The sequence below is a fragment of the Rhea americana genome, unplaced genomic scaffold, assembly GCF_003343005.1.
Source record: "Rhea americana isolate MKP2758 unplaced genomic scaffold, rheAme1 scaffold_105, whole genome shotgun sequence".
Taxonomy (NCBI): Eukaryota; Metazoa; Chordata; class Aves; order Rheiformes; family Rheidae; genus Rhea; species Rhea americana.
Genome location: NW_028185095.1, coordinates 595,466 through 614,818, shown reverse-complemented (window position 1 = coordinate 614,818; position 19,353 = coordinate 595,466). Strand labels below are relative to the sequence as shown.

At 39.0% G+C, this 19,353-nt stretch overlaps 1 protein-coding gene across 1 annotated transcript in view; it reads right to left on the bottom strand.

Moving 5' to 3' along the window:
• Positions 1 to 19,353, bottom strand: part of ARHGAP15 (Rho GTPase activating protein 15) — a 309,324-nt gene that overhangs the window by 85,606 nt on the left and 204,365 nt on the right. The window contains exon 10 of the mRNA XM_085308369.1: positions 18,848 to 18,925. Within this exon, the coding sequence (XP_085164495.1) occupies positions 18,848 to 18,925 (78 nt within the window). The remainder of the gene's footprint in view (positions 1 to 18,847; positions 18,926 to 19,353) is intronic.

The window sequence follows — 19,353 nt, the reverse complement described above, 5'->3', positions numbered from 1 at the left end:
AGAGGACAGACAGCAACGGGAGAACAGCGTGGGGCTGTTCTGCATTAAGACTTTTAAACTACAGATGCTTTAAAGTTCCCCCTTTAAAGCCCAAAATAGCAGGCAATGTGAATTTTTATTTAGTAAATAAGAAAAAAAAAAAAGCTTCTCAGAGAGAGTTTTGGTGAGGGTTTATTTTTTCCCCTTCTTAAAAAAAATAAAATAAAAATAACATTTGGAAAGGAGTTCCAAATCTGTAAAGGACAAAAGATCGTTTCAAGATCAACACCAGTATGAATTTAGGTTCTTGCCAGAAAGAACTAAGCATCAGTCTCGCCAGATGCTAGACGTCTTCGGTGACGTCCAGCATGTTCTGAACTTGCATGGATTTTTAAATGATTTGAGACACTCATACGTTTAAGGCAGCATTCAGCAACGCACAGGATCATATCCATTTTAAAGCCTGTAAGTTATTTTTAAATGGGAGCTGGTAAAGATTGGCAAGGGAGTTTCAAAGAAGTAAAAACTCAATGATTCCAACAAAATATTATCTATTTGTGGAATAAAAAGCTACAGAGCCAAATAATTCTGAAGCATCTAAATTCCACCTTCCATCTCCCACTCACAGAACCTGCTTTAAAGCAAAAACGCCAAATTAATACAAGAAAGATTGTTCTCCGTCTCCTGCCAGCATAGGAAGGTACAGAGAATATCTTGGGAAACTCTCTTCTTGGAAAATATTAGTCCAGTTATGCAAGATATTAAGGCTCCATAAAACTGAGAGAAATAGCCAATGTTTTGGTGCCTTACTCGAATAGAATTTGAACTCTGGCCCTCTGAGAGCAAACCCGGGCTACGAACGCGGAGCGTGTTTGTTTTGCTCTCTCCCGGCGAAGCGCCCGCCGCTCTCGCGGAGGCGGAACGGCGCTCGAGCGCGGCGCGCGCCGCTCCGCGCACGGCTCCTCCGGCCCGGCCGGAGGGCCGCCTCCCGCCCCACGCTCGCTTTCCTGCGGCCAGCGGTGGAAAGCCCCGTCGGCGATGGTCGGGGTTGTCTTCCGCCCACGCCCTACCGATGCACTTGCCCGTTCCCACGCGGGGTCTCTTGCTGCTGAGCAACGGGGTGGCATCACCCCAGTTCGGGGGCGACGATGAGGGTTAACCGTCTCGGGCAGTCGTTTGGGGTAGGGCTCGAAGCAACGCTGCCTTGGCTGCTAAAAACACCCCCGCGCCGCCTCGGACCTGCCACGCTGCGCCGTCCCCCGCGTCCCACCCGCGCGGCGGCCGCCGAGCCCATCCAGGTTAAAAATATCCCCGATGGTCTTTAATGAAGTGTTAACAACCATCCGCAGGCTGAAGAGCGGCTGGCATACCTCCTAACAATCCTGCTTACATGCGCAAAAAGTATGCCCTAATCTAAAAATGTATTTATATAATGTAAAACGGAGCTCAACGTTTGACCTAAGCATCTCACACTCTGTCACGCAGACAAAAGAAACAGAAACGCATTGCTGTAATTTCCTTGGCAGCAAAAAAASCAAACCAAAACAACAAAAAAAGCACATATATGTCTAGGCCAATATATATGATAATGTGAAATAATGAGCTAGATGTTTCACGGCCACGTTGGAATTCATCTTGTCAGATCTAAAATTGCAACGCATAAAAGTGAAATTTTTACATCAAAATCTAAATGAAAAATAAAAAACCGATTCTTAAAACTTAGCTGATCAAAACTTCTAYTGACTCTTTGCAGGAGTTTGGAATAAGAAGGCTTCACGGCCAGGGCTATGAAAACTCTTCTCAGGAAAAAAAGAAAGAGCCGAAAGGCGCGGTGGGAAAGCCGCGGGCGCGCGCAAGCGTGCACACGCGCGGACGCTCACGGCRCCGTGCAGCACGGGCAACGCGCACGGGGGTTAAAAGGACAGACAAAAGCAAAACAAAAAAAGTCGTCTTTTTTCCCTTCCGTAAAATGCATTTTTTTTTTTTAAATCAAAATTGGACAAACTGAAAACAGTGCAGCACGGGGCAAATCTGAGATTTAGTTTTGCTGGTGACTATCTTCGGTCAGAGGACTGTTCGAACCACAGCCAATTAAAAAAAAATAAGGAGAATAACTGTTTGTAAGATCTGATCGTGATTCCAGCACGCAGTGGCAATGTACTTCCTACTGGGATACGGACAGCAAATAAGAAACTTGGTGGTTTTCCAGCTGATGAAGTCTCGGGGTTAGTCGAAGCAGACAATGTGCATTTTCCAGCACAGAGAAATTTCTTTCTGCTATTAGAAGCAATCATTATGCATCTGACTTCAGGAAACTTTTTTTATATTTTGCATATTTGATAATAACATGTTAACTATGAAATAAAAGGGAGTATTACAATATTTTTTATTTTTCTTGCACTGTGATTTTAATTTTCAATGTGATTTAAATACTTCCAATCCTTAGTACTATGTTCTTTCTCTTCCATTTACTTTGTAGCTGCCTTGCAAAGCAAAGACAATTTTATTGGTGGGGCTGCTATAATTAATTTTTTTAATAGAAATTATTTTTAGATGTGCAGATTTAAATAGGCCAGGTATTTCAGACTCAGTTAAAGACGTGAGCATGCCCAAAATTTTTCAGTAGCTTAAACCCCTTTTCTGTATTGCATTTAAACATTCAGTCAATTTTTGAAAATTGCTTTTTGTCATGGAGTTATTTAAGTCTCATCTTGCCATTAAGTTACACTAASAGTAGTCTAGAATTCAGGTTCACATGTGACAGTTAATGATTTTAAATTCAGGAACAGACGGACTTGAAATTAAACCTTATATTATCTAGAAAAAAATTGTCTTTTTTTTTTTTTAAACAATGAAAAATAACTTAGTCCAAAGTAGAACTGTGAGGTTTTTTAACAAATGAGTTACGGTTATAGTATTCAGTTCAAATTCATAAAAAACAAATACACAAAATGAAATTTAGCTGTATGATCATGTTTCTGCAAAGATAAACTGTAAGCTTTGCACAGCCATCGCTACCAAACGCCGTTTATCTGAGCTTTAAATTGTACTCCGAAATTTGAATAGACTGCAGAGCTAGCAGCCTTGTTGAGGAGCAGTATCAAAATATGTGCCTCTTGGGTCTAAAAACCACAAGTTATTTTAGCTTCTGCTAAGAATCGAGGGATTTTTTAAAAAGTTAAGCACATTAAGTAAATAAATAAATACATTATCTACCTTTGTGACCTTTCTTTTCCTGAAAGCAAACAGCGTCCATCATTTGTAACTCGACTTTCCATAAAAGTAACAGTTCATAAAAATCTGTGAAACTACTACCGGGAACAAACAAATTAAACAATGACAATGCAATAAAATAAAACTGCTGTTATACTCCTATAGCAGAAGAATTGCTTCTTCGCTGGGATTAATACATCTTGCAGAAAACAATTTTAAATAATGTGTAACATATGGATTCAGCTTTTATTATTCTTCTAAAAGAAGACAATTATATTTATGTGATAAACTGTTCAGTGTTAGTAGCATAATGTTTATATTACTGGCCACTTAAATAGTCTTTGGCATAGTTTTATAAGGAACAGCAGCCTCCAGATCTTTTGAAATCCATCTTACAAAGTCAGTCCTGTCTATTACTGGAATGCAATGGTTTTGCATCGTTTTCTAACCGGGGAAAAGCGTATTGCAGGTAATCTAGATGTTAAAGTGAATGCTTAAAAACAAACCCAAAAAACAAAAAAAGCTTTCTAATGTTTTAGCTACAATTCATATGGTATTTTAGGGCTTTCTAACGAAGAGTCTGAGAGCTTTGTGGCTGTTGAGAAATAGGGGGGGGAAAAAAAGCAGCTTTCAATTTTAACTTTTTGGAGACGATTGATCATGATCCGTCATTTACTATCGTAAGCCTTTTCAAGGTGTTTTTGTTAATCTTCTCATTCTTATGAGCAGCTAGTTCTTACGTTCTCTTATTTTACTGGGAGATTACATTCAAGAAAAGAGAGTTTCGGGTAGTTTTCAAGGAGCTGCTTTTGTCCCCATTATATTCTAGATAATTTTCAAAAGGATTACATAGAAACCATAGAAATATTTATCTCAGTATCTTCCAGTGCCTCCGAGTCTGAACTACATACATTTCAAAAGGGGATAGGAATGTGTTATCAAATAAATATTTTCTGTTGCTGCTGCATACATAGATTTTATTGTAAGCGTTGCCGGCAACAGCACTTCTGCATTGCTGGGATTCTGCTATGCTCTATGTCATTCAGATAAAAAGATCATTTGAAAAAAAATATGCAGAGTGAGCAAACTTATTTATTTAGATTTATCAAAAAAAGAAAGAGGAAAAAAGAAGTAATAATATCTGTTTGGGAAATGTTACTGTCCTCATTTTTCACTCCCAAAGTACAAGTTTAGTGTTTTCAATTCTCTACTTCTCAATTGCTTTAAAAGTTGTGGTTGTTAACAAAAGATGAAGTGAAGGGTATGTCAGTTTAAAGAGTGTAACCTAATGGAAGTGAAATCTGCATATTCAGTTAATTTGGGATTTATTATCCCAGTAACTAGACTTGCAACTGTTTCTAAAATCGTGTTGACTGAAGACTTGAGAACAGTGCGAGTGGATGGCTACCCCCACCCCCAGTCTTAAAAGAAAACCTGTGCCTGCTGCTTCCAATTTAGTGCAATCATGCCTCTTACTGGCCAATACAAGATGCAGCATTAGCTGTCACATGCAAATGAGTATTCATGGGGACTTTGAAATATGCAATAAAGAATAAAGACATGCATTCTGTGAATAATTGTTTTCTTTTATAAAACTGGATCCAAAAGGGAGTGCCATTTCACCCAGAGTCTATAGGCTTTCTATGGTTACAATCTGCTGTTGAAGCCAGATATTAGTAATGAAGTGTGGATAAATGGATAGAAATGAAGTGTGGATAAATGGAGGACTCCAGTTTCCTGTGCTGTCAATCTTTCACAGTACTACATTTGCTTAACAAGAAATAATCGAACACATGTTTGTGTTTCTTGCTATCTTGCTTTCTTTTCCAACTGAGACTTCTAAACGCATAAGGATGTAAAATACAGTTGTCCATCTTATATTAGCTTTTTCGTACAAAGACCAACCTAAAYTCTTCATTTTCTACAGCACAGATACGCAAAATTACCTAGCAGTGCAAGCTTCGCTGCAAACCTAAAGTCTTTCCAATCTCCCTGATATTACTTACTGCGATGAGAGAAAGCACAGGTCAGATTTTTTAGGGCCCATTTAGACACTGGCACCTCCGCTAAGYTGGATGTGGACACATGCACGCATTTGTGGAGCTCTGAAGAGCCAAGCTGAGCTCAGACGCACGCACACACCTATTCACCGAGACTGCAACCAGCCAATCTGCTAGAGAAGAAACAGCCAGCAGCTAATGTTTGTATTAAATCAGTGCGTTATGGGGCCCTACGTGCTGCTGGCAGGAACCCAGACGCTGGGTGCAGTAAGTAAGGAGCTGCCTCAGCTGCAGCACCTACGCAGCACGTTGGACTAGATGCAGCAAGCTCTTCAGGAGAGCCCAGGCTTGGCTGGAGGGGACAAAACTGTTCASTTTTAGCATGGAAGAGCGACCGCTAAGGAGAAATGCTGCCCACACCATGAGGAGGCCTGGCTGGAGCTGCTTGCACGGAGACGCAGCAGGAGAAAGGACCCCCTTGCTCGGAGTACGTCACTCAATACCTTGGATTATGTTTAATCTGAAAATGAGAGGCCTCCGGTTGAGCTAGAGCTTCTCAGCAGGTGGGACGTGCCACCCCAYAGGAATGCCAATAAGGCAATCAGGGGTTTGTGAGGCATTTAATTTTTATGTTCGTCTAAAATAAATAATTCCTCGCTGCCCTCATTTCCGCGTACCTTTGCTCTCCAAGGTCAATCTATTGAAATACAGACATGCAAACACACTGAAGAAATTAATTACGGATGTTACCATTACCACTGATACAATTACTATAAACAGAGGCATAAAACTGTAAGGGAAATCTGAAGACATTCTTCTCCTGCAAGAGAGCATGCCTAAAAAGACCAAAGTAGATAGCCAAATGGTGATGGCTTTGGCCTATCTGCTTTCTCTTGTGACACATAATGGCAAAAAGGCAGCCAAATCTTTGGAGCTTTTGGTCTGAAAAGACGATGATCCTGGGCTGGAAAGGATCTGGAAACACGGAGATTTGGGTTGTGTTCGTGAATCACCACAAACTTCCTTGAGCATGTTACTCAATCACGTCTGTCCTCATTTTCCTACTTACCAAATATAGTTCCTAATATTTTGGTATCTAGCAGAGATGTTAGCACAAGATCTTCAATAYATGTACCTGCTCATACATTATTTCAGTATAGTCATTTAAAAAATGACTACGAAATACCGGGTATAAACTCAGGGCTCCATGAGGCTCTGTCATGCAAAATATAACTCCTGGAGATGCATCCCTATAACCATGGGGATGAAAACCAGGACCTCATTCACATGTAAAGTGTACTTGTGGCTCTTCAAGGGCTAGGTCCCCTTGCTGCGTAGCCCGAGGATGGAGGAATGTAAAGCAGCTTATTCACGGAGCCSGGCACTGCAGCGCCTTGCAAAGGTGGCTCTGTGCTTGGAGATGCATCACAGAGTAGCTATGCATTTTGAAGATCTAATTTRCCTTTGCATTATTCTGAGCCCAAATCTACATTTCGGAGGGCGACTGCAGGCTTATCTGCAGTCTCTGAACGCAGTAGGGGCTTGGCAAATGGAGTTTGGTGAAATGGCACAGTGCACTACATAGGAGACTATAAATCAACAGATTTTGGCTCTGCTCCTGACTCTGTCACTGATTTACCATGGAAACTTGGGYAAATCTTTTACTCTCCCTATCCTTCATTTTCCGTACCCATAATATAAAGATAATGATGCTGCTTTGCAAGCTCTTTTGAGATCTAGAGATGTTAAGTGCTAAGTGCATTTTATTAACATTAATAGCACCCAACTGAGAGGATGCTGTATCACACTAGCCTGACTGTCCCCAGAAAACAGATTGGTGCTGGGAAAGTACGCATTTGTTAAGCGGCTTAGCCATTGCTCATTCCCTTAATACTTGCACAATACATGGGAACAAGATCTGACCTACTAAAACAAAAGAAAAACCTCAGTAAAGACAACATTTCTAACATACACTGTCTTATTTCTAGCCCAGGAAAACTTTAGGATTTGCTAGAGATTATCAGCGTTTCTGCATGTGGTTATTATGCTTGGCCACAACCACAGTGCTCACAACTTGTGGTGAAGACCACTTCCATCAGGAGACATTAATCACCATTTTTATACACTCTGGTTCAGCTATCACTGAAAAGATGTTTAGTAGAGGCACTTAGTTACATCCTACCATACTTTATATATTACCCACATTTAAAACAAGTTAATTGTACTGAATTATGTTCTGTCTCTTGTATTTACAGGACAAGAGTGTATTACAATGTATATTTTAAAAATACTGCCTTATGTGATTTTTTATTTTATGTTTCAATTTTCAGCATTTCTGCTCAAATATGTATCACAACATACAGAGTACAAAGAGTTATGAAAAATTTATTAATGCATTTTTTCCCTCTGCTGGAGATAGAACTTTGTTGTGCATGTTATAAAATGTTAAATATTAGAATTATTTAAAGTTAATAGGATGCCAAAGAAAATGACTAATAATACATTATACAATTAGATGCCTTTCATATTAGTGAATCCATTAACAAAATAAAATACACTCAAACAGAAGAGTTCTGATTTGCAATTTTTAGCAAGGATTGTCCATGTGTAAAGCTAAATTATTTATTCTTTTTTTAAAAAAACGCTAGATACATCAGTTTGCAATTATTTGCATTATGTTCAAATGCTTTATCATGTGGCTCTGATTCAAAAATACATATCTCTTTAAGATGCTTTAGCATCTTCATTTGTGCAAAGCCTAGAACACTGGAAAACTAAAAGTAATAGCGTCTTTCCTCAGATGGAGCAGGACAGCTGCTGACACCACAAGTCCTCAGTATTGCTCCAGCAACCCTTGCAGACGCCTGTTTGATATCACTTTTTAACTCAGATATCCTTATGCAGAGTTTGCCCTCTCAAGTCCGCCCTTTTTTTCTAGTTATGATCTAGTTTTTCTAGTTTTCTAGTTATCTAGTTTCTCATCCACCCATCCCAAGTCAGATATCGTGCAATTTTGCCTAATACACTATCCTACTGAGCACTGGCTACTACTTATTTTAAAATTGGTTATCCTGCCTTCTCTGCTGATGTCAACATTTTTTTCTCATTTTCCTTTTCTCTTCCATGTGATGCTGCCACTCTAGAAAAGCTTCTGAAATCAACTAAAGAAAGTCCTGCTAGAAGCAAGTTATCTCCTCCTCCTTCCATCCATCTTCTCTTCAGTGAWGCTATCTACTTAAGTCGTTCTCAATCTTCTGTATCATAAGCACATAATGTTGTTTGACAGAAATGTGTTTTGAAATCCCTGTTTATTTTAATTATCTGACTGCACTTAAAAAAATCTCTTTGGTATACTATAATAAGTAAAAATCCAATGCAATGGCACACTATCATTTTGTCTTACAAGAGATTTTCCTCACCTAATCACAGTCTACCTAGTGGTCTTTATAGCTTGTGTGATTTTAAGTGTGATGAATTGAGTTGTGACCAAAGTTCAGCTACAAGACCTTAAAAATGGTTTCAGGTGRATGAGGACTCTTTGCTTCCTCGGCTTGTCAGGCACGAGGAATGCCATGCTCAGAGCCTTCTGAGATATCTAGCAGGCGTATGGCATAACCTAAATCCAGGTTACCGTCACCTCAAAACATCTCCTGCCCAGTTATGTCCCCAGTGTCCTCCTGGACTGCAGCTCACGACTGAGTCAAATCTCCACATCATATCAGCAGACAAGAGGCAAAGAGAGTGCACAGCAGGGAAATAAAATAAAAAAAAGAAAGGATAAGTCAGCAAATTTGGCTGCTTCTTCACTACTCTTTGTAATGTAGTGAAGGAAAAAAAATCAGAAACTATTTGTTCTATTTAATTTTGTGCATCTTAATTATTTGGAAATACTATAACAGGCATGTTATATAAACAATCACAACAGGATGAGACGAGGTATGGAAATGAGGGCCATGTGAAGGATTTTGATTTAGGCTGTGATTCTTACAGTAGAGTTAGGAGGCAGGACCTTTGACCAAGAGATCTGAACGGTCCTTGTTACTGCTGCTGACACCAGGCACGCTACAGACTGAGCAGTGTTAACACTCAGATGAGAGCTGAARACTCAAGTGAGAGCTACGCTATGTTCTCACTTTCCAGACTCTGGTACCATGCATAGCTTGGAAATTAAAATACAGTGTGATTACCTCTGAAAGTGTTACAATTAATATATTTAATAATCCCCTCAATAACAGGTCTAAAGTGAAAATTAAGGCTTGGGAGAGAAAGGGAAAGGAATGGCATATACATACATAATTATATATATATTTATATATATATACACACACATATACACACACACAAGAATGACAGCATAGTACAAATTTTTCCATACTAGAATTTCTTAAAGCTTTTTYTTGTTACTTGCTTTGCACACTAAATAAGTAATATTTATAATATACATGTATACAGTGGACRTCTTCTTAGGGAAACAGTGTAGTCAATAAGGCTTCATTCATTTGCCTTTGTATAGGCAYCTAATGCTTTTTAAATGCACAAAGGCATCTCACCTGGCTTCTAACACCCACTTTCCACGAGCACAGGTTTCTGTATATTCTCTACCACATCTGCCAGCCTTGTGAGGATCACTCTGATGCACAAGATCCTCCACAATGGCACTAGATGCTAAGGATTAGGAGACTGAACCAAGCCCAGAATGTCCAAAGAATCTGTTAAGAGAAGCAGCATTCCAGGAGCAYGATAACCAGCCCATGCAAATATTCCACTGGATTATGCAGTAACATGGGCAATAACTGGGTTATGCTATACTTTTTTTTTTTTTTTAAAAGACAGGAATGTTCAATTTTAAAATCAATATAAAGTGATGATATGAGTGATTTGAAGATTTTCTTTAGGAAGCTAGTTTATTCTCAGCAGGAATGTATTTCTTACATAAACCTTATCCACCAATTAGACAACCAGTAAAAGCACACACGGTTTCTCACAGAAGCAYAACTTTCCAAAGAGCATAGCAAGAGGTGCTTTAGATTTAAGTTTTCTAGATTGGCATCTGGTCATGCTGTCAGCACTCTCATCTCTCACTAAAACAACTAGTCAAGTTCAATAGTGAAACACATTACCAAAATCCTCCCCCAACCAAAATCACTCATTACTTACAATAGTTATGTCTACTACAGTACTTACATTCTCAGTATACCAAATACCACAAATACCAAAGTCTCATTCCATGGTGTGGTGACATCTTGCCTAGTGCCATCTAGCATAATATCTTCTAACATACATCCACATACAACCTTGCCCTTTTTTACTGCAGACCCCTATTGCAAGTTTGTATTTGTTGTCTAACTTTACATACAAATCACAGAATCACTGTTATTAACCACATGGGAGAAAAATTCCCAATGTACTAGACCACATCATGACCTTGTAAGACATTGAGCATGATGAATTCTTGTTAGGAACTCTTGTTATCTGGGGTATCCCTCTCTTTCCAGCAGAGGATCATCCCATTCAAAATACAGTAGACAGTTGGCAGTTTATGCAGAAATATGCCTGGCACCCCTCAATTTCTGGAGATTAATTTTAATTGTAAAATTTTTAGAATGATGGAATAATAACAGGAAAGCTTTCTAACAAATGAYTCAATAAATTATTTCTTTCCCTTGTTATTTTAGGACTCCTAGTAGTGGTATTTCCTGCAGCGTTACTATCAGAACAACAAACCCAAACAAAAAGTCACCCATGACAACTACGAGCATCCTGAAAAAAGGCAATCCCTTGCTACACTCTTCAAAATTCAGTCCTTCTCAACACCTCCTCAGAGTTTATCAAGAAGTTCTTCAACTTCTTGGAGTGTTACTAAGCAAAACGCTGTTGTGACGCAAATATTCTGCGTTTAGAAAAGAAATAAAAGATGTGCCTTAAATGCTCGGTCATACAATACGTGCCATAAAATTCATRGTATGATTGTGTCTGACCACACTAACCTAGTTTACTGCCTCTTCTTCCCCAATCTACACACTCATTCAAACTGTCGAAAAGAAAGCACACAACAATACTACTACTACAGCRATATTGTGTCTAGAGCTAAAGATTGGGAACTTAAGACTTGCAATGCTGATTTTTTTTTAAGACATTGACAACAAACTTAGTTCAACTGAAGAAACACCAACTATGAGAGCTCTATCATCCTTTTATGTATATGATGTACTATATTCACAAAAGAATACAAAGAATTGGTTATAGAATTTTTCTAAAAAAAAGTACCAGTGTTTGTGGTACTATAGATATCTCTTGCTTTTTTTTTTTTCCTCCTGAAAAGAGAGGAATAAGATGTGAAATCACATCTTCTTTTGAAGGAAAAAAAAATATTCTGTATCTTGAAATCAACATTCAAATGCAGAGAAAGAGGGAAGAACCCATATTAGTAGCTCACACACATTAATTGATACCCCAACTATTGTGTGTCCTATTCTGTTGCCAGAGTTTTATAGCTTGAAGAGAGGAGAAAAATAAAAAGAACGAACTTTGGACCACTCTTTCTGGCGGCTGCAGAAGTGAGGCAGGCTTTCCTGTCTGGGCCATACTTAATCACGCAGACCAGCCAAGGGAGAGCTTTGCTAGGGCCTGAGGCTGGGCTTTAAAGTTAAATTCTATCTCAGAGATATTCAYACATGTTTGACAAATGAAATCAATGACTTCCTAAGACTTCTAAAGTGCATGAAAAGGTAGGATAAAACAGGAAATATCACCAATGCAGAGGCATAAGGGAGGACCTACAAACAAAAAGGAAAATGACTGGAAGAGATTAACCATTTTTTTTTTCCTTCTCCTTCCCCCCCCCACCCCTAATGATCTTTATTGCAATTTTAAAGTAAATGTGGTGCTGACCCTGTTGGGCGTTTCAGTTTGTGGCTGCTCTTGGAAGCCGGCAGCCCGCGGAGGACCTGCTCTGCCTCTGCCAGCGGCACAGGACCGGAGCTGCTGGCTGCCTCTGAAATGGATACGTTGGGTCACCGAAACAGTCGGGTATTTTTGAACAGGGATTTTTTTTTCCCTCCTCCTTATTTTAAAGGAATAAGACTGTGAAAAGTAGCTGCTTCTGCTCTCTCTGCCCCTGCCTGAGCACTCGCTTCCCAGCCACCCAGCCCACCCGCGCCGACCCGGCGGCTCCGCTTCAACGGGAGCCTCCATCTTCTGCCGGTTCCCAGGCTCTGCCCACCGGGGCAGAGCCCACCGCAAAACCCTGTTTCCCAACAACCGAGGCTCACACATATGCTTCCAGCAAGCTCATGTAATCAGCCATATTAAAAAAAAAAGGGGGGGGGGGAACCCACAAGATTTTGTTCCTTTTCCCCACTTTGTTCATTGATAAAGAACCATCAGGACGGTTGAAGGCTCCTGCTGGCTGAAGGTATCATCCTTAGCTGCTCATATGGTCCAAGACTTACTTGTCAGTGAGATTAATCCCAACCGTTCTAGAACAATAAATATAAGTACAGATGGAATATAAACACGTGGAAGATCTTGCGGGGTTTGATGGCTACTGTTCGTTAAATCAAAACTAATGTTGCAGTGAGGATTTTGTTAATATTCCAAATGGAAAGAAAATAGAAGTTAGATATTCAAAAACTGAAGAGAAAAGCCTGTGAGTAATACAAAGGCAATAATTTTACTTACAATGCCATCTAGGAGCTACCTTTAGAGAGGGGATATGGCACCTATAAACTCAAAACACTAGGTATGTTGAAATCCATAAAATTTCCAATTACTGCTTCAGAATTTATTGTGCACATATGGAAAATAATACTTGTAAAAGAGAAAGGGGTTTGTGCCTGGTGCTGTCAATACTGTGAAGGATGGGGTGATTATAAAGCAAATTAACAATACTTTTAAATGTGCATTCACTTATCTTTCCAATTAAATCCTTGTTAAACAACTGCACAGACAGTAATGGTGCTTCTGCAAAGCACTGATCAAGACAGTTTTATTGTAATTTTTACTCTGTAACAATTAATCAAGTAGGCATTTTCTTTATTATTAAATTATTTAGTTAATAAATATTCGCAATCAGTTCACATATTTGTGGTTTACATTTTACTTTTAATTTTTTAAAAACTGAATTATATTTCAGTATATTCTTAGAGAAGAAATGATGGAAATATTTTAATTCTTTTGCCAAAATATTATTTGTTGACCCAAGACAATGGCAGGGTAAGAGTAAACACTTTTTTTCCCCAAGGTAGTTTACCAATTCAAATACCTCCAGCTATTCTTTTACATGATCCATAAAAAAAATGAACCTTTCTGCAATAACACAATATTTAGCCCCTGTAAAAACTCTTATTTCTTCCTTCCCCCCCGTCTGTGATACATAAGTATAGTAACAGAGCAGTAAAAACACAGTAATTGACCTTTGGACGGCACATTGTGTTTTGCAGTTAACACACAAGGTATTCCAAATGAAATAACAGGATCCAAAGGTCATCTGTACTGCAAATACCACGCATTTTGCAAACAAAGCGTTGGATATAAAGACAATTAGAACGCTCTTGTATTATGTATGAACCAACACTTGCTGAAAGAACCAATAAGTATTGAAAGTTGTATTTCTATGGTTAGTTTCCCTGAACATACATGCWTTAGGATAGGATTCTAGTGCTTCAGCAATGTATTATGAACCCTTTATAGCTCTATTTTTTCAGTTAATTTAGTACTCATGAAAATTGCTTGTTTGACAGTCCTAGAAACTGAACGCCTTTCCAGCTACTCAGTAGATTAGCATAAGAGGCACAAAGAAGTAAGATCCTACCTCCTCACTGCTGTGTCTCCAGTCTTCATACAAGGACCAGAGCAGGAGCTCACACTTCCACTTTCCCTCTACTAACACCCTGACGGTTGAGGAACCCTCAGGATATTTTCCTTTTCCTCAGGCATTTTTGCTCAGATCAGAAGCACACCTCCCAGCCATCCCCACTTACTGTGCTCTGCTCCACACCACAGCAGCCTCCCAAGCTGCAAGAGGAGCTGCTCCAGGGCCCCCGAGGGCACTAATGGCCTTAACAGSCTCAGGTGGGCTCCACCACACCCTGCCCATGGGCTAAGAGCCCATTTCAGCTCAGTCTTCAGCTTTGGGATCAAAAGAGTCAACGCTTTGGATATCCCTCTTATATCCTCAAACTACCACATGGCTTAATGGACCCATCTGCAGTATTTTGCCCTCTTTATTACTGGTGTGATTTAAAGGAATACTCTTTAAAATATCTGTGATGGCTTCAGCTTACTGGATTGTGTTTAAAATCAGCAAAAGTCCTTCAGATTTTTTGTAAAATCTCAAAAGATTGTCAAGCAGCACCAAAAAAGCCCATTTTAAAAATGTATTTTAAATTGCAGCTGTCATACTTGACCAATAATATGAAAAGTATAAGAGGAATAGACCTCTGACAAATGCCTCTGGCTATTATAGAAGCCTCTGCCATAAGTTCATAGTTAGAAATACTAAACTGCTGCTAATTTAATTTCTAAAAAACACTATTCTTTTAGCACTTCTAGACTAAGAAAAGTATGAATGTCTTGATGTCGCTAGTGTTCCAAACAGCTTCTACTGCCTTGATTCAGTGGTTTGAAAAATGATGACTTTGAGATTCAAAAGTGCTGAGAGATGTTATAGGCTGGCCATCTCATGATCAAATGATCTTTTCAGCTCTTAATGGGAAAATAAATCATAGATAAAAGATAATCCTGTTGCAGAGAAGCAGAAAAGGTGTGATATCAATAGACATTTATAGAAAAAAAAAACTCTGTGAAAGGAATAAAGTAAATAAGGTAGTTTGTATTGCTGTTGCTCTTGTGGCAAGCTYAAAGCCCTCTTCAGGAGCTGCCTACCTTGAGAAATGATAATGAAACACAAAGTAGTTTAAAAGTTTAAAAAATGGAACAGATATGAGGACCGATTTTTATTGCAAAACCTCCCCCCAACCTAAAATTTTAAAGTTATCTTTCAATTTTTTTTACTGTTTCTTCTTACTCCTTTAATGACAAAGCTGTCATTTGTTAAATTGTTTTCTTTTCATTTTCCCTTAGTTTTCTTTTATTCCATTTTTGATGCTGCAGATGACATTAACAATGCAAACAAGGGCCAAACACAGCTTCACTCTGAGATTATTCTAATAAAAATATTTTGATACAGCAGAATCTTTTCTATGGTGTTTCATTTTCAATATGACAAATATTATTTATACCCTACAAATGTGGATAAAATACAGTAGCTGACAGAAACAACCCCTTAAATATTTCACCTGTATAAGAACTGATCGTACAGTCAAGCACTGCAAAGCAAATAGGCTTTTTTAGAACATTTGTTTGCGTTTATAATTAAACTTTCACTAAAATAAAAATTCCATCCTGGAATGATAACCMAAAAATCATATATAGAATACTGCTTTTCCAGTGTAAACTGCAGAAAAATGAAGGTAAAGAGACTAAGCCAAGAGAGGCAAGGGGCCCTGGGGGACATCTGGTAGAGGCTGCTCTTGTCCTTCCAAGCACAAGTTTAAACAAATTCGGTTCCCACCATCTACCTCCCCATAGCTGCCKTTCAAGCACGTGCCGGGAGCTGAGCAAGCACAGCCCCTGAGCCCGAGCTAATCCCTTGGCAGAAAGCTGATGAGATCCCTTCCTCACTCTGGTCACCTTGCCTAACCAACCTTTTGCCCCTACAATTTCTTTGCTGTTGCCTGATGGACCTCCGAGGTAATATCTGTGGATCCAGCTATTCTAAAGTCCATTTAGGGATTAGAAGGGACTATGAACTGGGTATAAAGCTTCCTGTCAGCAGCCTGGAAGTCGGTGATATTAGACAGGATGCTAACACACACACACACCCCTATCGATGGAGGCACACCGTGACTCCATGGACCGAGTGTTCCCAGCCTACAACTTCCCACCTCGCACAAAGAAAGGGTGTTATTTAAACAAYATTTTAAATATTTTAAAAGCCATTCTTTGTGGCTGCATTGCTTCTTGAATATTCTGATTAAAAARTTACTGGATTATTCTTTTGGGGATGGAATACCAAACTGTCTCATTTCCTCACGCATGGTACTATTGTCACCCGTSAGGATTGCAATTGTGTCCTATAGCGTTTATAGGAGACGACCTTGGTCCTTCTGCACGTGTATTCCCGAGCAAAAGCTAACTACGGACTGGGGCAGRTATTTTTATAGCTGAGATTTTTAAAGCCACGTAAGAAGATTGAATGGCTAATTTCACTTCCCATTGAAAATCTGTTCCTTCATGATATAAAACGCATGACTGCCCTAGTTGTATCAACAAAGACTAACAGAAGAAACAGTAAGTATCACAACAGATAAAAAGATAAAATAGTTCTCCAGAGGCAGTATTTTTCTTTGAATTTCCTTTGGCCACTCAATAGTCAGATTTCTTGCAGGTGCAACAATGCTAGAGTGGCTTTAATATACCATTAATTTCACCTTTATATATTTAGTTTTCAAAGTGGAATAAGTCAGAGAAAAGGTGCCTRGTACTTCTGTGATACAGAAAAACAGCTAGACTTCTGTCCAGCTTTTACAGTATCAACCCATCTGTTTTAGGTGAAAACTTGAGCAGCAAAGTTAACCTCAAGTATGTTAACCTTTGGATGCCATGAGGCATGATAGACGAGACCCTCATTTTTATGGCACCTTTTTTTCCTGAGCAAAGATCCCAGGGAGTGAAGGACAGGAAAGCCTAGTTTTGCTGCTCTGTCTTCAAACAAAATACAGTGCACAATAATTTGGATGCCAAGCCAAACTATATTATCAATACACAAATATAATTAAATTACAAATATAATTCTGAGGGACCCAAGTAAGGAGGCAAGACCATGAGGCTGATGTCAGTCTCATTGAAATTACTGATATAAATACTGATTTCTCATCAGTTGGAGTTCACCATCCATCCAGTTTCATCTGAAGATTGAACTGATCTGGGGCAGCTAAGGAGGTGGCAAATATTTACTGCTGCCCTGAAACCTTCATTAGAAATGTAAATGGAGACCTGAAGGTAGATGTATTATTATGTGCCACCACAAATATCACAAGAATTTTTGAGTTACAGGTCACAGTTTATGCATAGGACCTAGTTTATTTATAGTACAAAACCAATTAGGGAAGTTGTTCTCTAGGGCATCTCCAAAAACTGTACAAATACACAATATTTAGCAGTTCTGGCAATAGTCTCTGGGTAACTTAGAGAGAGTTAAGAAATAGTAAGACTACAAAGATGATCAGAGGGCTGGAGCATCTGCCCTCTGAGGAACAACTGTGAGAGCTGGGCCTCTTCAGCCTGGGGAAGAGCAGACTGAGGGGGGATCTGATCAATGTGTACAAGTACCTGAAGGGAGGGTGTCGAGGGGACGGGGACAAACTCTTTTCACTTGTCCCATGTGACAGGACAAGAGGCAATGGGCAGAAACTGAACCACAGGAAGTCCTGCCTGACCGTGAGGGGTAATTTCTTCCCTGTGAGAGTGATGGAGCCCTGGACCAGGTTGCCCAGAGAGGTTGTGGAGTCTCCTTCTCTGGAGATCTTCAAGGCCCGCCTGGATGCAACCCTGTCTACCATGCTCTAGGTGACCCTGCTGAACAGGGAGGTTGGACTAGGTGATCTCCAGAGGTCCCTTCCAACCTTACCCATTCTACGATTCTATGATAAAATTTGTAGCACGTTAGCATTTATACATGATTAATTCAAARTTGTATGAAGCATTTAATGCAATTTAAGATTTGGGACTTTATTTAATTTCTGAGCAGCTTCATTTTGTTTTTCATGAAGCAAGATTATGAGGTTCACTGTCATCAGTGATATCTACAAAGATTAAATGTGGATACTGCATGTTTAGTCTTTGCCAAGAATGGTAAATTGTTCAGAGAAGTCAAAATATTTGTGATGCATTCTCCTAATTAGCCACCAATATTGGCTTTCATACCTGTAGCAAAATATCTAGTGACCAATGTTAGACTGATTTAGGTCATATTTGTGGAAAATTAATAAGTTCTTTAAATGAAACTGTAACATGGCATTTAGTTCTAATTCTGGTTCTCATGTTCCCCACGTTTATCATTTCTCTTCTCATTTCTGGGAATCAAATCTTTGCTCTGTTGAAATCAGTAGTAAATCTTCCACTAACTTTGATAGAGCCCGTATTCCTCTTTTAGTATTTCATTTTCACTTCTTTTTAGGACCTTTTTCCTCTTTCTCAAGTTTGCTCTGGATCCCCGTTCCACTTTCGTTTTTGTTTAACTTTCAACATCAAAATTATCTTCAGTTTCTCCCTTTATTCTTTTTTCTTACTTGGATTCTTTGATTTCTGGTTATGCTTTATTTTTGCCACCTTCTTTCATTTATCCATTTCCTCCTATTTTTTATTTCTCATCTCCTATTTAACTATGATTTTCCTCTGCCTCCAGTGCTTGTTTTCCTCTCTTCTAACCTAACATTTCCCTCTGTGCAATATATTTCTACCTTTTCTTTCCTCTCTTTTCCAAAACATGGCTCATCATTCTTTGCCACTAATGCATAGCAGATTCTGAAATACTGTCATCTGAGACAGTTAAGTACTAAACAAAACATTACCAGGGTGGAGGAATCACTTACCCTGATTGACAACAAATCGTAACTTCTGTATTGTTGCCAGATTGCCGCTAACTCTGTATATTCCATCAACATCTAGACCTGAAAGAGAAACACATATTTCATTTTAGATCATATAAGTATTTTTCTTTGTGCGTCTGTCAAGAAGCCATAAATGTCCTAACAAGTATGAAGAAGAACAGCGTAGTGAACAACTGAAAAATAATCCACCTGACAAAAACTGAAGYGCCTCCTGCCTGGTTAAAACAATAAAAGTAGCAGATTAACTTAAATGAATACAAAACATCTAATTATAATTATCTTGTAATTCTATCAGCAGAATACAGTTCTGCAAAGGTATTTCAGTGTGATGGGAAAAGGAGAGTGCATCAGATCATGGGTTATACAGAAGGGCTGTTTGTGATGCTACACGATAGTATCGTAGCTCTGCTTAACCATATAGAGTCTGCACTAATAGTGCGAGCGAAACTTCTCAGCCAGAGACCTGGATTTGTCAGATGTGATTTTCC